Source organism: Dipodomys merriami, unplaced genomic scaffold (genome assembly GCF_024711535.1).
Source record: "Dipodomys merriami isolate MVZ:Mamm:240054 unplaced genomic scaffold, mDipMer1.0.p SCAF_19, whole genome shotgun sequence".
Lineage (NCBI taxonomy): Eukaryota > Metazoa > Chordata > Mammalia > Rodentia > Heteromyidae > Dipodomys > Dipodomys merriami.
In genome coordinates this window covers 14,464,398-14,486,612 of record NW_027203270.1, presented here as the reverse complement: position 1 = coordinate 14,486,612, position 22,215 = coordinate 14,464,398, and the positions used below count along the sequence as shown (strand labels likewise).

The window sequence follows — 22,215 nt, the reverse complement described above, 5'->3', positions numbered from 1 at the left end:
GAGGCCTGTGTCTCTATGATCAGTCATTTTCCCCCATCCAGAACCCTTGGCCCAGAGGAGTCTCTGCTGGAAACCAGAGGCTGGCTTGAATCCCTGAGGGCTGGGCTGGGCTGGGCCAGGCGAGGCTGGGGCAGAGGCAGAGTGCTGCCTATGGGTGGTTCTCTAGGGAGAGGGGAATTGAAAAGAAAAGGCATCTCCAAGGAGGGCCAAGGGAGGGAGGCTGCTCTCTCTCTCTCTCTCTCTCTCTCTCTCTCTCTCTCTCTTTCTCTCTCTCTCTCACACACACACACAAACACACACACACACACACACACACACACACACACACACACACACACACACACACACACACACACACACACACACACACACCAGCCTCTCTGTCTCAGCCTTCCTCTGGAAAGGAGCGTTCTCTCTGCTCTCTGGGCTTTCTGTTGCTTCCCCGCCCATCTGTGCCGTCAGCAGCACTGGCAAAGTTGGCCTCAAACTTGAACAGAGCTGAAAGCTCCGGCATCCGCCAGGGAGGCAGCAGACCCTGGCCTCCCGGCTCAGCTGGCCTTGAGAAGCCCCTCCAAGCCTTCTGGGAGGCGTACCTCACTGGCCTCTTGGGTCCCTGGGGTGGCATCTCTGCTCCTGCCCTGGAGACAGCCCTCTCCCCAGCTCAGTGTGGGCGGGGGCATGGTATGCTGAGGTCTCTCTGAAGCCCCTGTGCAAGCTTTGAGCCTAAGACCTGGTCCAACATGGCCAATCCAGTGCAGCCTCAGTTTACACGGTCTCAGGAGCTGGGCTCCACCTCACCATTGGACCTGCCTGAGATGGAGAAGCTTCTCACCAAGGTGGAGGACAAGGGGGACACAGCCCTGAATCTGTCCAAGTCTCTGTCAGGGGCTCTGGATCTGGAGCAGAATGGGCACAGCCTGCCTTTCAAGGTGATCTCTGAGGTGCACCGGGAGACCTCCCACCCCGGCTCCCCTTCCCGTGTCAGCTCACGGCGGGCATCCTCCATCGTCACCACCTCCTATGCCCAGGACCAAGAGGCCCCTAAAGATTACCTAATCCTTGCCATCGCTTCTTGCTTCTGCCCCGTCTGGCCCCTCAACCTCATCCCTCTCATCTTTTCTATAATGGTAAGTACTCTTTGTTAGGGGACAGGATCTGGGTTCAAGGAATGGGCAGGCCTGTCTCCAAGCAGGCACTCAACAAGCTTGCAGGGTACTGAACAAAGACAGCTGGGTGCTGGGGGCTTGGTGGCAGACCCTTCCTCATCTCTCTTCAAGAGAGGTTTAGGGAGGGAAAACTTCTTCTGTGTCCCTTTCATCTCTGTCCTGGGCATCATAGTCTGACTTTTCCCCATCCCTGCTGGGGAGAGGGCCTTGGAGAACTGCTTGCAGCTATGGACATTAGGGCAGAAATACAGCCAGGTTTGCAGGGGGTGCTTGTCTACTTGGATGACAGGGTGGGGGGCCATCCTCAGTAGAGCTTTTCCTCATAAGAACTCTAGGTCCACAAAGATTGAGCCCAAAGAAGGTCCCAGGGACCGTAGACACACAAGAGGTCCCCTGGGCCACTTGGGCATTCTACCAGCCTCTGCCAGCTTGTTTCTAAGAGCGGGCAGCAGCTGCCCTACCGTTTGATCAAAGGCCTGGGTGGCTGGCTCCCTTTCGGGACACATGGGAGGGGAGGGCGTTGGCTCTGCTGAGTTCCCCCAAAGCCCCTCTGGACTTCGTGCTTACCCACACTTCGCCATCCATCATTAGAGCAGGGAAGTCTAGACCTGAGTGGAAGTTTGGGGAATCAGAGGGCGTGAGGGGGGAATTTTTACTTTCAAAGGGCTCCCCATTCATCAGATTGTCCCCAAGCCAAGCCATTTTAGGGAGAGCTACTTACAGGGGAAAAAAAAAGTCCCACAAAAGTGCCAGTAGATGTAGGCCAGTGTCACTGGTGGTCTAAGAAGGTTGGGGGAGAGGCTGGGCGTGGCGATGACTATCATAATGAGGAGATGCTGCAGCTCCCAGGCTGGTCAGGGCCCCAGGAATCGATGGCCTGACCCTGTGTACCACATCCTCTGTCACCAAACCCTTTGCGGGGCTGTGGTCCCTCTGCTGGTATTTCTTCCCATATCTCTGGCTCCATCATGGAAGTCCAGTCTCCATCCAGGGAGAGACTCCTCCAGCCCCTGTCAGATCGGTTCTGGCTGCTAGGACATCTATGTTTTTGAATACAAGGTTTTGGCTTAAGAGACAGGAACCTTCTGGCTTCCTGTGCTACTGCCACATTTGGGAGCAGCTGGGGGACAGAGCCAGGTCCCCCAGGTGCAGCCACCGGCTCTGGGCAGGGAGAAGCTCTTGGTGACAGGGAAAGGTCCCTAGTAGGAGGACAGGCTCTGGGGAGGGAAATCACACAAGGGCTCAGGAGAAAACATATTCGAGAATTTGTCACCAGTGAGGGTGGGGGTGGGGCAGGTTCATGGCTTGGGCTGGGGGGGGGGAGCTGGCCTTATTAAAGGGACCGGGTACCCAAGACTGAGACCCTGGAACCCAGTACAATACCAGACACCACAGTCAAGTCCTAGGAGCCTGTGGGCCAGGCAGAGAATCATGTAAACAGATCCTTACAACATATTGCAAGAAGTGCCCATCTAGACAGAAGCACAAGGGAACCGTGGCATCCTGGGAAAGTCACTCCTCTCAGTTTACTCATCTGCAAAATGGGCATTAGCAGGACACCTGCATTAGATAGCTATGAGGGTGAAATGAGATGAACTCGTAAAGTACTTAAGAACAACACTAGGCATTAAGTGCTGGGGTCATAGTGGCTAAGTGCAGCTGGGATGTCCCTTGTGGGGGATGGGAAGCCATTGTAGAATTACTTTGTTTGGTTTTAGAGGTAGGAGCTCACTTAGCCCAGGTAAGTTTAGAACTTGTGATCCTCTTGTTTCAGCCTCCTAAGTGCTAGGATTACAGTTCTTTTTCCTTTTCTTTATTTTAATTTTTTGAGACCAGGGAGGGAGAAGCTATATAAGCTCTAGGCTACCCTCCAACTTGTGATCCTCCTGCCTCAGAGTGCAGGGATTACAGGCATGCACCACCACACCTGACTAATAGTGGAGTTTTAAAAATAGCTTTATTGGCCGGGCGCTGGTGGCTCACGCCTGTAATCCTAGCTACTCAGGAGGCTGAGATCTGAGGATCGCGGTTCAAAGCCAGCCCGGGCAGGAGAGACCGTGAGACTCCTATCTCCAATAAACCACCAGAAAACCGGAAGTGGCGCTGTAGCTCAAGTGGTAGAGCGCTCGCCTTGAGCTGAAGAGCTGAGGGATAGCACCCAGGCCCAGAGTTCAAGCCCCATGACCGACCAAAAAAAAAAAAAAAAAAAAAAAAAATAGCTTTATTGGGCTGAGAATGTGGCTCAAGTGGTAGAGTGCTAGCCTTGAGCAAAAGAAGCTCAGGGACAGTGCCCAGGCCCTGAGTTCAAGCCCCAGGACTGGCCAAAACAAACAAACAAACAAACCAACCAAAACAGCTTTATTGAGATATAATTCACATTTTATACAACTGATCCATCTGGAGATTAAGATTCAAATGGGTTTAAAAATTATTTTAATCTTATACATAAAAACATAAGGATTAAATATTCTAGTGAGTGTCATGTAATGTTTCAATATATGTGCATATTATGTTTAAATCAGTTAAACAGATATTTCCCCAAACATTTACAACTGCTTTGGTGTGTGTGTGTGTGTGTGTGTGTGTGTGTGTGTGTGTGTGCATGCGTGTACGCGCATGTATGTGCAGATACCAGGGCTTGAACTCAGGGCCTGGACACTCATTGTTCTTTGGCTTTTTTGCTAAAGACTAGTGCTCTACTAGTTGAGCCACAGTTCCATTTCTGGCTTTTTGGCGATTAAGTGGTGATAAGAGTTCCAAGTTAGCTTTGAACCAGGGTCCTCAGATCTCAGCCTTCTGAGTAACAAGGATTTTTTTTTTTTGTCAGTTGTAGGGTTTGAACTCTGGGCCTGGGTGCTGTCCCTGAGCTATTCAGCTCAAGGTGAGCGCTCTACCACTTGAGTCACAGCGCCACTTCCAGTTTTCTGATGGTTAATTGGAGAAAAGGGTCTCGTGGACTTTTTTGCCGGGCTGGCTTTGAACCGCAATCCTCAGATCTCAGCCTCTTAAGTAGCTAAGATTATAGGCGTGAGCCACCAGCACACGACTTCTGAGTAGCTAGGATTATAGGCATGGGCCACAGGTACCTGGTTTCATTTCCTACTTTTTTATGGTAGAAAATTTAAAAATCTTTTCTTCTAGCTTTCTGTAAGGTACAGTATCTTTTTGTTACCTGTGTCTGTCTTACTGTGTCCCTCTCTAACTGTGACTACACACACTGATCAACTGCTCCCCTTCCCTCCCTCCTCCTATGTTCCTTGGTCTCTTGAGATCCACTTTCTAGTCTCATCTTCTATGAGATCATTTTGTTTAGACTTCACACATGAATAACATCATGAGGGGACTTGTCTCTCAGTGCTTGTTTATTTCATTTCACATAATGTTCTCCAGTTTCAGCTGGGCGCTGGTGGCTCATGCCAATAATCCTAGCTACCCAGGAGGCTGAGATCCGAGGATCATAGTTCAAAGCCAGCCCCGGCTGGAGCATCCATGAGACCCTTATCTCCAATTATCCACCAGAAAACCGAAAGTGGTGCTGTGGCTCAAGTGGCAGAGCATTTGCCTTGAGTTGACGAGATCAGGGACAGTGACCAGGCCCAGAGTTCAAGCCCCATGACCAACATATATATATCTTCTCCAGTTCCATTCATGTTGCATATGACAACAGTATTTGTGAATCCTGGGTTTTGAACTCAGCAAGCCACAATTGCTAGGCAGGTGCTCTACTACTCAAGCCACACTTCCAGCCTTCTTTTATGTTTTTTTTTTTGTTTGTTTGTTTTTTGTGGTCATGGGGCCTGAATTCTGGGCTTGGGCGCCGTCCCTCAGCTCTTCAGCTCAAGGCTAGTGCTCTACCACTGGAGCCACAGCGCTACTTCTGGCCTATTTTTTTTTTTTTTTCTTATATGGTGCTGAGGAATTGAACCCAGGGCAAGCACTCTACCACTGAGCCTTCCCAGCCCTGTTTAGTTACATTTTGAATAGGGCCTTAGGTTTATGTTTGGGCCAACCTGAATTGTGATTTTTCTACTTATACTTCCCTACCTGTAGCTAGAATGACAGATATGTGCTACCATACCCAGCTATTGATAGAGATGAGAACCTTACTAACTTTTTGCCTGGGCTGGCCTCCAACCAAGATCCTCCAGATCTCAGCCTCCTGAGTAGCTAGGGTTATAGGCCTGAGCTACCATATCCAAAAGGATTTCTTTCTTTCTTTCTTTCTTTCTTTCTTTCTTTCTTTCTTTCTTTCTTTCTTTCTTTCTTTCTTTCTTTCTTTCTTCCTTTCTTCCTTTCTTTCCTTGTATCTTCCTTTCTTCCTTTCTTGTTTTATGGCAGAATGGTAATTCAGTGTACTCACAGACAGTTACAATTTAACCACAATTCATTTGAACATCTTCCTCCCTTTCAAAAGGAACTCTGTGCACTACTCTACATCTCTAATCTCTCACAATCCTTGGTAAATACAAATCTTTCTGGTTCTCTAGACTTACCTATTCAGAATACTGTATAAATGGACTCACATAACTTATGGCCCTTTGTGACTGTCTGCTTTCCCTTATATAGCGTTTTAAAGCTTTATTCTTGTGGTAGGTTTAGGGGCTGAAGACTGTGGTCAGATTTCCACTTGTGGTTAGTGAGTGAAGAGGCTGAATGGGGTTGAGTCTGGCATTTGGAATCGAGGGCAAGCCAGGATATGGGGAGAGGTGGCAATGACACTCTCTCATGGTTGGTTACACTGCTGGGTCATTCATTTGGTCCACTCAAATGGCAAGTTGCTTGTTTTAAGAAAACTAAGTAGAGGTATGTAGGTCCCCAACAATTACTGTGCCTCCTTATGGGAGCAGGCACTGTGGTAGGCCCTTGGGCAGTAGAAGGCTTTGAACGACAGTCATCAGATCTCAGCTTCCCAAATAGCTAGGATTACAGGTGGAAGCCACTGGTGCCCCAGCTGGAATTTCAGTTTTATTCTAGTGGTGGTAAGGAGTTTCTGGGAGTTTTAAACAGAGGCAGGACAGTCAGTTTGTATTTTAAAACCAATAACCAATTAAAACCTATCAACCCCACTGTGGGAAATGGACTACATCAGAGAGACCCCATGTCCAGACAGTGATGGTAGAAGTCTGAGCTCAGCCATAGGCTCAGAAAAAAGGGTAATGACAGGCCATTTGCTAAAGAGAGATGGGAGGTTTGCTTCAGGTTCTTAGCTGTCCAGCCCCAAAATGTTGGAGCCCTATTGGAGTTCTAGTATTGAAAATACTGATGGAGTAGGCAGAGGAAAGCAGACAGAAAAGGGGTTTTTGTTTTTGTTTTTGTCTGAGACCAGGATTCAAACTCACTATCTGATGCTTGCTTTCACTCATTGGCTGGTACTCTACCACCTGAGCCATGCCTCCAACCCAGGAAAGGTGTTTTTTTTGTCAGTTGTGGGACTTGAACTCTGGGGCCTGGAAAAAGAGATTGGGGAGGTGGGAAAAAGCAACAACTAGAAAATAGAGGAGGGGAACATACCCAGGGCAGAGCTGAAGAGGAAACAGAAAAAAGCTGGGAGACCAGGAGAGCCTTGGATTTAGCATGATCCCAGCGAGAGAGGCCTAGACAAAAGGAGAAATACTAACTGAAGAATAAGGTCCCCGAAAAGGGAAGACCACAAGGGCAGACTGAAACTGCTTCATAAACACTTAATAAATGGAAATGATCACTGTGATTATTAATGTGAGTGAAACTGTGCCGATTTTTCTATGAAGGGAAAAAAAATCCTTCATGGGCAGGAAACTCAGGTTTAAGCCAGTGTGGGCTGAGTGTCACCCCTCATTACACCATGCGGGGCAGGTGCTCAGTCCTGACTGGTTTTGTAGGAGGCTGCCAGGAGCCTGTTTTCTGTGGCTTGTTCCTACAAAGCATGGGAGAGTAACACAGAGATTGAATGACTTTGATGTTTCCTTCCTGAGGCATTTTTTTGGTAACCTCATAACTTAATATGTTGTAGACACAGCGTTTTTTTTTTCACATTTGCATTCATTTACACACAATCATCCATTCATGGAGCAAGGAGGCTGAGCAAGTAGGCTACATTTGGCTACAAATTTAGTGGTGTCTCTGAGGCCCAAAGGTACACGTGTGAAGAGATGCTTGGCATGTCTCTGTAGACAAAGGAGATACTGGACGTAAGGTTGCTGGATGTGTGTGGGACTCATCCTCTTTGACCATCTCTCTCCTATTCAAGTGCGTGGGTGCGTGTGCGTGCATGCGCATGCTCATGAGCACACACACACACACACACACACACACACACACCTACCTGTCCATGGTCCTGAATTAATATTGCAGCCACAGGCATTTCTCTATAGTGCTGGGGGACAGGGCTTGTTTCAAATTCTGCTCCTGTCCCTCTGCCGGCTGCATTTACAGCTGAGTTCTTTGGTTCTTGTTTCTTTTGCTTTTCTTTGTTTCCTTCCCTTCTTTCCTCCTTCCTTCCTTTCTTCCTTCCTTCTTTCCTCCCTTCCTGCCAGTACTGGAGCTCAGGGCCTCTTTTAGCTGTTTTGCTCAAGTACTTGAGCCATACCTCCACTTGTGGATTTTTGCTGGTTAACTGGAGATGAGTCACCTGGACTTTGCCCAGGCTGGCTTTGACTCTGGATCTCAGATCTAAGCCTCCTGAGTAGCTAGAAAGACTACAGTTGTGAGCCATGAGTGCTGGGCTTAACTTTACTTCTTTCATGAATCTATTTACTTTGAACATTCTACTGGCTAAGTTCAAAGGTTATAAGTCACTTTGCTCTCATTATTCTTTCTCCTTCTTTCCTTCCTTCCTTCCTTCCTTCCTTCCTTCCTTCCTTCCTTCCTTCCTTCCTTCCTTTCTTTCTTCCTTCCTTCCTTCCTTCCTTCCTTCCTTCCTCTTTTCTTTTCTTTTCTTTCTTTTTTGCCAGTCCTTGAGCTTGAACTCTAGGCCTGGACTCTGTCACTGAACTCTTTCACTCAAAGCTAGCATTCTACCACTTGAGCCATAGCTCTACTTCTGGAGGTAAGAGTCTCACAGACTTTCCTGCCCCAGCTAGCTTCGAACCTTGGTCCTCAGATCTCAGCTTTCTGAGTAGCTAAGATTACAGACATGATCCACCAGAGCCTAGCTTTCCTCTCATTCTTGTCCTTTAAATTCTTTCTTCCTTAAACATTTACTGAGAACCTTCTAGGGCCTGATCTTCATTAGATGTGAGGGATACCAAGATGGAGATTACCTTCATGGAACATACAGTCTAGAGAAGGATGAGACACAGATGAAAGAAATAATGCCACAAGCTGGTAAGAAAGAAGAGAATGATGTGAGACATAGGGAGATGCGGATTAACTGCTTTTCCATGACCTGTGAAATATGCTCTATTTTTGCTTTTTATTTTTGGTGGGGCTGTGGATGAAACTTCAGGCCTCCTGTATGCTATGTCAGAGCAACACCACTCAGTCACATTCCCAGCCCAGTATGACTTTCTTTTTTTCTTGGTCATGGGGCTTGAACTCTGGGCCTGGGCACTGTCCCTCAGCTCTTCAGCTCAAGGTGAGCGCTCTACCACTTGAGCCACAGCACCACTTCTGGTTTTCTGGTAGTTAATTGGAGATAAGAGTCCCACAGACTTTCCTGGGCAATCCTCAGTTCTCAGCCTGCTAGTAGCTAGGATTACAGGTTTGAACCACTGGTGTCCGGCTTGACTTTCTTTTTAATCCTGATCCAGATGGCTCTGTCAGCAAGATGGGGACTGCACCTTGAGCTTCAGAGTCTCAAGATGGGCTAAATCCTGAGCCCACTCATGCCTTCCCTCGGCTCAGACCCATGTTCTTTTCTCCTGTTGCTGGATGGCACTGGCCCTATGTTGCTAAGATTCCTGACACCCAGTATAAACACAACCTCCTGCCTAGACCCACCTTTAGACCCATGGAGGTGTGAGTCTACCTGTGCCAATGTTCCTCCAAGTCCTAGAAACAGGGGCTCACCTCCTCTGTCCACAATCCATCACTGGGTCTCAGGTCAGACCACAGCTTCTCTCTGCTGCCTGGGGCATTGTGGGCAGTCCCGGTGACTCCTTGTCTTGTTACCCTTTGCCTCTTTGTTAGATCTTCCTCCTTCCCTCTTGAAGAAAGCCCCTTCCCCCTCCATGCATGGCTAAGCTTCTAACAGCTATGTCCACCTGCTGCTAGATTTGTTCATTCCTGCTCACCACTGCACCTGGCTCTCTCCCCAGGATTGGCTGGAGATCTCTCCCCCAGTGCTCCTCTGTGCTCTCCTCATTGCTAGCTTCCTCCCCCAGGCCCCACCCTCCTTGACACTTTCCATTTAGGATACCCTGGCACCCATTCTCTCCTGTCCTCTGGCCATTCCTCCATGCCCTGGACAAGCTTCTTTTTTCTAACACCCCATTTGCCTGCCCATCAGTGGTTCTGTAGACCTACTCTGGAAGGATGAGGATGCAGTTGGCATGTGGTGGTTTGGGGAGGCAGGAATGCTGGAAAGTACACAGGTATATGGGGCTACTGTTCACAATTCCAATTAGCTGGGCTGCGGGGTTGTAGAAAAGAGTAGAAAAAGATTACAAACAGGAAGTGTAAAGGTCATCTGAGAGCCATAGAAGACAATGAGCAGGCAAGTCTGCCTCAGCTGCTCACAACATCTCCCTGATTATTATGTGTACCAGTCCCAGAGCTGGAACTCAGGGTTTCAGTGCTGTCTCTGAGCTTTTTTGCTCAAGGCTGTTATTCTAGCACTAAAGGGCTGGGAATGTGGCTTAGTGGTAGAGTGCTTGCCTAGCATGCATGAAGCCCTGGGTTCCATTCCTTAGTAGCACATACATAGAAAAAGTCAGAAGTGGTTCTGTGGCTCAAGTGGTAGAGTGTTATCCTTGAGCAAAACAAGCTTAGGGACAGTGCCTAGGCCCTGAGTTCAAGCCTTAGGACTGGCAGGAAAAGAAAAAAAAAGAGTTTCATAGATTTCCTTGCCCAATTGGATTTGAACTGAGATCCTTAGATCTCAGCCTCCTAAGAAGCTAGGATTATAGGCCTGTACCAGCACCCAGCTCTTTTTTGCGGGGGGGGGGGGGGGGGAAGGGGAGGATAGAGTCTTGTCATATAAACCTAGGCTGGTCTTGAACTACTGATCACCCTGTCTTCTGCCTCAGCATCCCAAATCCTGGGAATTCAGGACTGAGCTTTCATAGCTGGCTCTCACTGAATGCTTGCAATACCTCCTGACTTACTCTCCCCTTGGATCCCAACACAATGGTCCAAGGGGTCTTTCAGAAGCCAGGATCCAATCATTTTATCCCCTTGCCCCTCAGTTAATTAGCAAGGTGGATGGCAGAGGAATTGTGACTTTGAGAGTAGACTCCGGGGGTGTGGCTCAGTGGGGGGAGAACCCAGGTGAGATGCAGATGGCATCAGATGTGGCATTGTCCTACTACTTGCTTAGCATGAAAATGCAGCTGGGGCGGATTGGTTAGGATTTTGAGCAGTGAAAGGGATGGGCCCCTGATGGTGGAGGCCCCTGCATCAAGAGAGCAGAGAGAGCAAGGTCATGGCCCCAAACCTCAACTTTATTTATCTGGGAGACAATATTTGGAGGCCAAATGAGATCAGTAAGTTTAGCTCTTAGCTAGCTTCCTGGCACAAAGCAAGGGTTCATTCAGTGAGTCATCATGATCATGATAATCATCATCATCATCATCATCATCATCATCATGTACTTAACTACAATCTATAAGAATCAGAAGTAGCTGGTCACTTGTGGTTCATGCCTGTAATCCTAGCTACTCAGGAGACTAGGATCTGAGGATCACAGTTCAAAGCCAGCCTGGGCAGGAAAGTCTGTGAGACTCTTCTTTTTTTGGGGGGGTCTGGTTGTGGGGCTTGAACTCTGGGCCTGGGCACTGTCCCTCAGCTCTTCAGCTCAAGGCTAGTGCTCTACCACTTAAGCCACAGCGCCACTTCCGGCTTTTTTCTTTTTGCTTATGTGGTGCTGAGGAATCAAACCCAGGGCCTCATGCATGCAAGGCAAGCACTCTACCACTGAGCCACCTTCCCAGCCCCAAGTCTGTGAGACTCTTATCTCCAATTAGCCACCAGAAAACCAGAAGTAGCACTGTGGCTCAAGTGGGAGAGAGCTCTTCAGCCTTGAGCTGAAGAGCTCAGGGACAGAGCCTAGGCCCAGAATTCAAGCTCACAACTGACAAAAAAAAAATCAGAAGTAACTGGATGGCTGGTCTGAGGGCTTGAAGTAGGCCCACTTTAGGAGACTCTTGTTTGTACCTGTCCATAGAGGGCTAAGGCAAGTCCACAAAGCATAAAAGGAACAGAAAGTTTCCGGGATGAGGACTCTAGGCTCAGCCCTGGTCCTGCAGATGACTGCAGATCATCACAGACATGGTCCTAAGGCTGGATACCCACACACACTTCCCACCAAGATATCCAAGGCCTGCTCAGGGCCCCCTCCCCCTTATCCACCCAATTTCACCAGATTCACTAAGTTCAAGGTAAAAAACAGAGCTGAACAAGGACAGGCCAGTTTCCCCTACTCTGGCCCTGGCTTTCTTGTGTGATGGGGGAGCTTGGTTGAAAGTCTGTGAGATGCTTATCTCCAATAAACCATCAGAAAACCAGAAGTGGTACTGTGGCTCAAGTGGTAGAGTGCTCACCTTGAACTGAAGAGCTGAGGGACAGTGCCTAGGCCCAGAGTTCAAGCCCCATGACCGACCAAAAAAAAATCCCCCAAAACAAAAAACCACACACATTGACTTTGAGCTGGACCCCGGGGGGGTGGGGGGGGAGAGGGGCTGTGGCCTGTGGGCTCCTACAAGGTGTCCTGGAACCAGGTCCCTCCTCCCAGCTTCTGGTTCTCTATCATACCACCTGCCATTGTCACTCTGCCATGAACTATCCTAAGAGGAAGCACCCTGCATTGTTTGGTTCTGATTCCAGCTGTCCCTTGCCACCAAGAACTAGGCTTGGTCTGGGATCACACAGAGGCACAGGCCAACTCTCCAGGAGGAGGCTGCTAAAGTGTGGGTGGCAGTGGGGACATTGTGGCACACAGTGGCATTTAGGCCACTGCCGGCTTGCCACCAGCTGTGGGGCTGGTGGACAGCCTTCCTGAGATCTCTGCCATCTTTCTCTGCAGTCTCGAAGCAGCGTGCAACAAGGAGACATGGACGGGGCCCGGAGGCTTGGCCGTCTGGCTAGGCTGCTTAGCATCACCTTCATCATCCTGGGGATCGTGATCATCATTGTGGCTGTCACGGTCAACTTTGCAGGTGAGGCCTGGCTGTATGGAGCAAAGGGAGCCCCTAAGGCAGTTGCAGTGAGTGGGGATGGAGAGGAGAATACATTGCATTCCAATGGCTCCAACCCCAGCAGTGCCTCCTTAGGAGTCAGAGGCTATAAGCTCTAGTCTCAGGTCTGATCTCCCTAGTCCTATCTGGCTGGGCACATGAATCAAGGACCAGGAAGAAGCCCCCCAGTGTGATGAAGGCTGTGAGTCATCTTTGTAAAATGATGCATATGCCTGCTTGCTGAGACAGCCAGGGCAAACCAGAAGCAAACCATGCACAGGCAGGAAGTCAGGAATCAGTGCTCTGTGAGCACCCGAAGGGGCGGCCCAGTGAAGCCAACTCGGCAGAAGAATCCTTTCTCTATCCTCCATACTAGAGTCTGAACTTAGTGCTTTGCACTGGCTAGGGAGGTGCTCTACTGCTTCAGCTATGCTTCCAGCCTTTTGTTTTGTTTTGTTTTCAGGGAGAGTTTCACATTTTTGCCTTAGACCCTGACCTACAGATTATCACCTAGATCCATGGATAGAAATCTATGGTCTCTTAAGTAACTGGGATCATAAGTGCCTCACCAAACCAGTTCATATAATATTCAAATAATTATAATTATTTATATATAATATATATATATTATTTATATTTATAATTATATATAAATATTATAATTATATAATCAAATAATTCGAATTCTATTATAATGAAGTACAGTGATGTAAGGCACACTTATAAAGGAAAAAAAAACCAGTAACAACCATAGCCAGGCACCAGTGGCCCATACCTATGATTGTAGCCACTCAGGAGGGCTGAGATCTGAGGATCAGGTTTCAAAGCCAATCCAGACAGAAGAGTCCCTGTGAGGAGACTCTTATCTCCAATTAACTATTCAAAAACTGGAAGTGGAGCTGTGGCTCAAAGTGGTAGAGTGCTAGCAAAAAAGCCCAGGCCGGGGGTTCATGACTGACAAAAACAAAACAAAACAAAACAAGAAGTTCTTCATGGGTCTGCAGCTGGAGCACCATCTGCAGAATCCACAGGTCCCATGTGAGGCCCACTGAATGGAAATCTGCCCTGGGGTCATGGGTAACCTTGGCAGGAGAGAAGGAATTATACAGATTTGCAATCAGCCTAGGTTCAGAATCCCCGTCTCCCTATGCTTCATAACCTCTCAGAGCCTCCGTGTCCTTCCTCATTAATGCAGGCTGATGGGCTTGCAGGTGTCTGAGAGGCAGGAGCCACTAGCTCAGGGCCCTAGGCTTTTCTTGCCCTTCTATTTGTCATCTTAGCCAAGACTTTCTTTTTTTTCCCCTTTTCTTTTCTTTTCCTTCTCTTTTTTCCTTTCTTTCTTTTTTCATTTTTTGGTCAGTCATAGGGCTTGAACTCAGGTCCTAGGCTCTGTCTTTGAGCTCTTTTTGCACTCTACCACTCTAAGCCACAGCACCAAGGGTGGTTAATTGGAGATAAGAATCTCAGAGAGGCCGGGCGCTGGTGGCTCAAGCCTGTAATCCTAGCTACTCAGGAGGCTGAGATCTGAGGATCTCGATTCAAAGCCAGCCCGGGCAGGAGAGACCGTGAGACTCCTATCTCCAATAAAACCACCAGAAAACCAGAAGTGGCGCTGTAGCTCAAGTGGTAGAGCGCTCGCCTTGAGCTGAAGAGCTAAGGGACAACGCCCAGGCCCAGAGTTCAAGCCCCACGACCTACAAAAAAAAAAAAAAAAAAAGAATCTCAGAGAGGGCTGGGGAGGTGGCTCAGTGGTAGAGCGCTTGCCTTGCATGCATGAGGCCCTGGGTTCGATTCCTTAGCACCACATATGCAGAAAAACCCGGAAGTGGAGCTGTGGTTCAAGTGGTAGAGTGCTACTCTTGAGCTAAAGAGCTGAGGGACAGTGCCCAGGCCCACAGTTCAGGCCCCACAACCCACAAAAAAAAAAAAAAAAAAAAGAATCTCAGAGGCTTTTTTGCCGAAGCTAGCTTTGAATCTTGATCCTTAGATGTCTGCCTCCTGAATAGCTAGGATTACAGGCAGGAGCCATCAGTGCCTGGCAGGACTCTTCAATGTCAAGAGACAACTTTCTGAACTCAAATTAGCAAAGGAAATCTGTTAACTTTCATAAATTGTTTCAGCATTGTGTGTTAATTTTTGAACAAAAGTGTGACAAGGTTCTCAGAGAATAGTGACAGGAATCTGCCTCATTTTTTCCCCTGCTTTCCAGTGTGTTGGCTTTGTCTCTAGGCAGGATTGCTCCCGTGATGTGGCAAGGTGACAAGCAGAAGCACTAACAGTGCTCATAGTAATAGTACATATATTGACCAGTCCAGTAACGAGGTAGGAGAACAAAACAGTACCTGTGATTGGCCTCCTTAAAGTACCTCTGTCAATAGTTAGAACAGAAGTGCCAGGCTGGGAATGTGGCTCAGTGGTAGAGTGCTTGCCTTGCACATAAGCAGAAAAAGCCAGACATGGCACTGTGGCTCAAGTGGTAGAGTGCTAGCCTTGAGTTGAAGAGCTGAGGGACAATGCCCAGGCCCAGAGTTCAGGCTCCGCAACCAACAAAAAACAAACAAAGAAAAAAACCAGAAGTGCCAAGTCTGATTTTAATTGGCCTAGGTAGGAGCAGTGAGGAATCAATCGCAGTCTTCTTTCATTGACAGGAGTTCATTTCTACCAAGAGTTCTAAACCAAAGAGGTTGTGGGCCCCTCTACCTTATCCCTGTTACCATTTCCCATTAGAAAAACAAAACCAAACCCTCGAATTGTTGAATTCCCAATGTTCTGAGCTCTGTTCTGTCTTAACTGTTCTCTTTCTTTACAGTTCACAGTAAATAGAAGGAAGCAGGGAGCCATGCTAGCAGAAGCAGACACTGGCCAGCTCTGAACCACATACTTTACATACCACAGGATGGCAGGATGGTGGCTGCCAAGTAGCCAGCCACCTGTCTCCAAAAGCACAATCTTGGAGGAAAACCCAAGACACCCCATTATCAGCCCACACCAGATGGGAATATGTGGAGCAAGGAAGGAAGGAAGGAAGGAAGGAAGGAAGGAAGGAAGGAAGGAAATGAAATTTACTATGTAACCAATGGATAAACGAGTTTAATCTCACGGACACATCCCGGCATTTTGACCCCAATGCTCTGGCTTGTTTCTCATCCTCACAATTTCCTGGGACCAATCAAGCAACATAAACTGCCAGACAAGAAGAAAACCAGCCCCACTGATCAGATCACCTACAGTAGGGTAAGCAGCTGCACAGGCTCATGGCGTCTGCAGTAGGACTTCTCGATGGGAGGAAACAGACTGCATGCATGCTTTGTGCCTCCTGCCTCTGGTAATCCCAGCCTCAGCCCAGCTGAAGCTGCCAGAAGGCAGCCAGGAGGCAGCCACTACCTGGGTAAACCTTCCACTGCAACGTGGAGGGGCAGAGAAGTTGATGAGGATGAGACTAAGAACACACTGACCTGTCTGGCTGGCTGCTGAGAACTCTGGTTCTAGTGTGTTCCCTTGATAACCCTGTCTGCCTCTCGCCACCTCCTGAGCATGTAGTCTGGGTCACCAATGGGAATCTCCTGGGACCTGACTCACCCTAGGCCAGCCTGAGCTCTCTTCTGCTATGACCTCCTCCATGACTTAGGGTGCAGACTGGGGAACCTATGCAGAGGGGCTCAAGGGCCCCTGTGCTTAGGGGAGGGGCAGGCTTCAGCCCAGCCCCATCAGATGCTAAATTCTTAGCCTGGCATCCCCGGAGTGGAGTTGGCGTGGGACTGGAGATGGGGTGAGAAAATCCCACAGATTCCCTAGTTATTTGAGCTGCTTACCATAGTTGGCCATAGAGGGTTTTATTTTATGAAGGCATTTGTTTGTTTGTTTGTTTGTTTGTTGGTCATGGGGCTTGAACTCAGGGTATGGGTGTTGTCTCTGAACTCTTCAGCTCAAGGCTGCACGATCTCAGACTCCTGAGTAGCTAGGATTATAGGCGTGAGCCACCAGCACCCAGCAGGCTGTTTTGGAGTTTAGAGTTTTGTAATCTAGAGTCATAAAACAGAGAGAAGGACTGAGCCATAATTGGAATATTTGGAATATTGTTTTGGAATCTAGAGTCCCAAAACTGAGAGAAGGACTGAGTCAAAAGATCTAGATTTGAAAAAGTAAGGAATGAGGGAACTTGGGGATATTTTCACATTCTTGGAGATAGGGGTCTAGACATCACATGCCAGCTGCTGAGCAGGCCTGTCTCCCTCCTTGATTCTTTTCCCCCCTACAAGGGCCTCTTCCCCAGTTTCTCCGCAGCACAGGATGTAGCCACAAAAGCTTTACCTTCCCTGCTGGCCTCCTGGCTTACTTGCCTAGCACCAGGGTCACTGCCCTCAATGTAGGAACAGGTCCCAGTCCCAGCCACACTGGCAAGGCCTCATTCCCCTACCCCACATCAGGACCCTAGTGCCTCCCCTCCAGAACCCCAGGCTGACACATCACACTCTACAATAACTCCCAGAAGGCAGAAGTCTTCATGGATTCTTCAAGGCTGGTATTTCTATCAGGTCTCCACTGGCAGCCTCTCTCACTCCTAAAGTGGGGACTGGCTGAGTTTGTTAATGGGATCTATGAAGCCAAAATAAAGTTGTCCATATTTTCTGTGAGAAAGCAGAGTGTTCATGCAGCTTGGGAGGTCAGGCTAGGTCAGGGAGCCATGATTCCAGGAGATCAGCCAGTTTCAGGGTTTGGGTTATAAGTGGCTGGTGTCCATTAGGTCCTGGGGACCCCAGCTCCAGGACCTGGGAGGAGAGAGCTTAGGGATCACCATACGGAGAAAACCAAGCAGAGAGGGTCTTTATGACCTTTGTGTCCTGGGAAGGCTGCACATGTTGGGCCTTCTCCCCATCTAGCCACACTACACATCAGGCCCTGCATTTCTCATACACATACATTGATTCACACTTGAAGCACGGAACAGTCTAGAACCCTGTTTCAGTCAGTGAAGCTACTAGCACAGAGTCCTGGGAAATGGCTCAGCTGGAACATTCTTTCATTGACAAGAGCAACTTAGAACACCACCCGGGCTCCCAGAGGCCATCCCCAGGGAGGGGGACAGAGGGACACTTCCAGCAGAACCAGGTCATAGGCAGTCTGGCATCTCCAGACTATGCTGAAGTGGAGAGGGGCAGTGGCCCTTCTGTTCTATCTCCATCTTGGTCCAGCTTTCAGCTGCATGAATATGGTGGTCCTCCCATGGCTAAGGGTGCTGACTAGCCTCTCCTGGAGTCCTGTGGAGAGCAAAGACTGCTTCTCTCCCTCTTCCCTCTCCCCTTTTCTCTCCCCCCCTCCTCCCCCCTGCCATAATCAGTGACTGTATTTCTTGGCATGGAGAGAAATAAAGTTAAACATGTGTGGTCTCTGGCCTGTCTGTGTGTACTGCTGAGATTCAAAGGTTTGCAAACAGGGGAGGGGGAGGGAGGTCATGGTATGGGAGCAGTCCCCTCAGCCTGTTGGTTCCCAGGGCCAAAAGTGGGTCCTGCAGACCCTGTGCACACTGGGGTTCCATGATCCACACTTAGGCATTTCTCTGAGCAAGTCACTGTCTTGTCTGTGCCTCAGTTTCTCCCATTTGTAATAGGAATGGGTAATGCTGGCTATGTCTCCTCCTCTCCTTGTTCTTTTCTCTACACAGATGGAAGGTCTTGGGCTGGAAAGAAGAGGGCAGGAAAGAGTTCTTGCTCCTTTAGGCATGGGGAAGAGGAAGGAGTGGGTGGAACAGAGGGAGAAGGATGAAGAGAGGGAGAAGAAGGGAGGGAAGGTCTTAGGACCTGAGAGAGCAGAGTGGATCAGGCCATGAAGCTGGAGCTGGTCCACTTGAGTTCCAATCCTACCTGGCTACTAGTTACCTGAGCCCACTTGGGGAAGCTCCTTAACCTCCCCGTACCTCATCAAGTCAGAAAGGGTTAGTGTCCAATGAAATAGTCCACGTAAAGTCTGAAGCATACACCATCTGTAGCAATGGGACATCCATCGACCCATCTCCCTCCATTGAAGCAAAACACAGGGCTGAGACCAGAGAGTTCACTGGCTAAGGGTTGGTGCAGGCCACAGCGCTAGCTCTCACCTCTCTCCTCATGACTGGTTGTCTACCTTAAGTGCAGCAAGTCCCTAAGCCCACCCCCTGCCTGTGCAGGGCCCTGCCCATCTCATCTGTACAAATAGGCACTGTGGTACACCCTCCGACAGATGTGTGTGAGAGTTAACAACTCCCAACAAGCACCCCACTCTGTGGTACCTGATTTGGACCTCTATGGGTTTGGCTTTGCCTCCTATGGAGGAAAAGGTAGAGTAATACTTGGCCAGTCTCCTAATGAAAACATTGACGGCTTCACCAAAGCCATCATGTAGAATCAGGAAGTGACTGTGGACACATCACCTCCTCTCAGGTTCACTTCTGGCTCCAGGTAACCAGCATGCCTTATGCAGGTCCAGCTCACAATGGACTTGCAGAGACAAGTCCCTGTCACGAGGGAGTGGAGACTCATCAAGGTATGGAAAGGCATCTGTAGCAGGAAGGAGGGGAAGAGTGGTTAAGGCTGGGCTCCATCTTTCCCTTCTCACGCACTTTAAACACCTACTGTGTGCCAGGCCTTGTGCAGGACTCTGGGGACTCAAAGATAAAGAAGGTTTCCTGGGCCACATGACCTTTGACCTAAAGGAAACTCTACAAAGGAAGGGAAGGCATTGGTGTGAGGAGAATGTGGGCTCTGGGTAGGACAGGGCAACAGCTAGTGGGATCTGTGTCCCTGGAGGTTGGGGGTAGCCAATAAGAAGATGCCTTCGGTCACTAACACTGTGAATGAAAATTCACCCAGTCAGACCTGGGTGAATTCCTTCAGAGCAAGAAGCCCAGTGTCCAGTGCATAGCCCACGTATGTCCTTTCAGAGACAAAAGCCTTACTGGGCCTTGGAAAGCCTAGTGATCAGGGTTGGATGCGTGGCTCAGTTGGTAGGGTACTAGCCAATGAGCAAAAATCTCAGGTACTGAGTTCAACTCCCCATCTTGGGGACAAAAATAAAATAAAAATAAAAAAGCAAGCCCAGATATCTCCCATGGGAATCGTCTTTTCAAAGACATTTGAAGCATCTTCAGAGGTCCACATTAAAGATAAAATGTCCCCTGGCTGATGTTACCAGGACATCTTAACCACATGCACCTCAGCAGTGACCAGCTTTACTGCCTGGCTTGGTGACCTGAGGGTTTCTTTGGCTGTATTTGGCCGTGCATATAACCCCATTTCAGAAACTGAAATGGAGGCTGGAGGGAAGACTTGCGTTTTGGAATTAGTAAGGCAAGGTTGGAACTCCCACAAGTGACAAAGACCAAAAGTCTCCAGCTCCTCTCCTGTAAACAGGGTGTCAATTGTCCCCATGGCTGGGGGGGGGCAGGGCTATGTGGGAGCAGTCAGTCTGGTTCCTCAGGAGAGGGCCAGCCCTGCTGCAGAGGCATGGAGAAGGGCTTTCAGGCCTTACTTTCTACCGTGAGTGCTCTTCTCCCCTTCTTTCTCCTTGCCTTTCTTCCATCCATCCTCTCTGGGTTTATTGTAACACTCTGAGAACATCTAGGAAATCCTGTTTCTCAGCCATCTTGCTTGCTTGAGAAGTAAAGAGGACTAGAGAACCCCTCTGATCAGTCTAGGGAGTATCCAAGCAGTAGAAGCCCATAGACCACTTTCTAAAGGGATTTCCAGAGAGGATGTGACTCAGGGTGTGAGGGTGAGAGGCTGGGGTGGGGTGGGGGGGGGGTGGGGGGAGAACTCAACATCACAAGTCCTGAGGGATAGTGGGCCTTCTAGAAGCTAGCTGCTCAGGGACAGAGGAAAGCCAGACAGGTGTCTTTGAGCTTCTTGGATGGAAACTTCCACTGACAATCACAATGAACACCTAGGCTTGTCCTGAGTCTCCCCCGCTCCCCCCCACCCCCAGCCTGCAGGCCTATAGAAAGGCAAAGGAAGGCACCATACTGGCCCAGAATTCCTATTCCTCTCACCCACTGAGTTGCATAGGGTTCCTTAGTGCAGATCTCAAAAGAGGTCCCTGAAGCCTGACACTGGTGGCTCACGCCTGTAATGCTAGCTACTCAGGAGGCTGAGATGTGAGGATTGAAGTATGAAGCCAGCCTGGGCGAGGGAAGTCTATGAGACTTATCTCCAATTAAAAAGCTTAGAGACAATAACCAAGCCCCAGTAGATAGAGGAAGTATGGAAATTACAAACTGCAAAAGGCTGCTCTTTCTAGGGATGCCTGCAGCCTGAGCACCTAGCCTGGTGCACCCAGGGCAGCAGGGTCTCAGAGCCCCCAGGCACAACCTCAGTAGCCCCTCCCCCTCACCTCTGACTTACTGGAGTGGGGGCTACAGTATCCCTGGAGCTGGCAGCAGAGCAGGTCAGCTGGAAGCTGGGCCATGCCTAGGCTCCTGCCTCCTGCATTATTGATCAGCTGCCTGGCTGTGGCTGTGCATAATTCATGAAGACAAGGAAGCACCAAGGTTTGCAAACCAGAGGCATCCCAGCTTCTCCCAGCCTTGCTCTCAGTGTTTATGCCTCTTTGCTTAATGGGCTTCTAAGAGATCTCAGACTTCTCCTTCTGTCTACCAGGCTCTGGAGTGCTCTTTCAGGTTTGGCATTGCAACAAATCTGACCCAGGATGGAGCTGTCACATCCTCTGCACGTCTGGAATGGCAAGTGGAGGAGAGCCTATCACCCTGCATCCAACGCTCAGCAGGCATGCGCAGCACTTGTCAGTGTTCTTTACAATCAATGATGGCTTCTTTCATGGTGGCCAACATCTTGGTAAGCGGAGGTTGCTGGATGGCTGGGGTTTGGTGCACTGGGCAGAACTCCAAGCCTCTCTGGGTTAAGCAGCAGGGAGGAGCAGGGGTAGAGACTGGAAGGACATAAAGGATTACCTAGCATCCTACAGTAGTTTCCCCCTCTCACATCAGACTTTCCTAACTGAAGTCTGCAGAACACAGGGCATTTGAAGGGACATGGCAGGTGCCGGAGTTTGTATGTCTATCTACCAAAAATCAGCCCTCAGGGCTGGGAAGGTGGCTCAGTGGTAGAGCGCTTGCCTTGCATGCGTGAGGCCCTGGGTTCGATTCCTTAGCACCACATAAGCAAAAAGAAAAAAGCCAGAAGTGGCGCTATGGCTCAAGTGGTAGAGCACTAGCCTTGAGCTGAAGAGCTGAGGGACAGCGCCCAGGCCCAGAGTTCAGGCCCCACGACCGGATCCAAAAAAAAAAAAAAGAAAAAAAAATCAGCCCTCAGTCCCAATGTGTTGAGGACACTTGAACTCAGTTTCCTTCCTTCCTTCCTTCCTTCCTTCCTTCCTTCCTTCCTTTCTTCCTTCCTTCCTTCCTTCCTTCCTTCCTTCCTCCCTCCCTCCCTCCCTGTTTCCCTCCCACCCTCCTTCTTTCTTCCTGTGCCAGTATTGAGGCTTGAACTCAGAGCCTGGACATAGTCCTTTAACTATTTTTTTTTGGGGGGGGGGGGGTCCGGTTGTGGGGCCTGAACTCTGGGCCTGGGCGCTGTTCCTCAGCTCTTCAGCTCAAGGCTAGCATTCTACCACTTGAGCCATAGCACCACTTCCGGCTTTTTCTTTTTGCTTATGTGGTGCTGAGGAATTGAACCCAGGGCCTCATGCATGCAAGGCAAGTCCTCTACCACTGAGCCACCTTCCCAGCCCTCCTTTAACTATTTTTACTCAAG

The 22,215-nt window shown here is 49.2% G+C and overlaps 1 protein-coding gene across 1 annotated transcript; it reads left to right on the top strand.

Annotated features, from left to right (window-relative positions):
• The first annotated feature begins 280 nt into the window (after positions 1-280).
• On the top strand, positions 281-17,854 carry LOC138830384 (trafficking regulator of GLUT4 1). The gene is made up of 3 exons (XM_070026762.1): positions 281-1,127; positions 12,325-12,457; positions 15,285-17,854. Exons 1-3 carry the CDS (start codon positions 741-743, stop codon positions 15,296-15,298), a joined length of 534 nt encoding a protein of 177 aa, XP_069882863.1. The 5' UTR covers positions 281-740; the 3' UTR covers positions 15,299-17,854.
• The last annotated feature ends 4,361 nt before the right edge of the window (positions 17,855-22,215 follow it).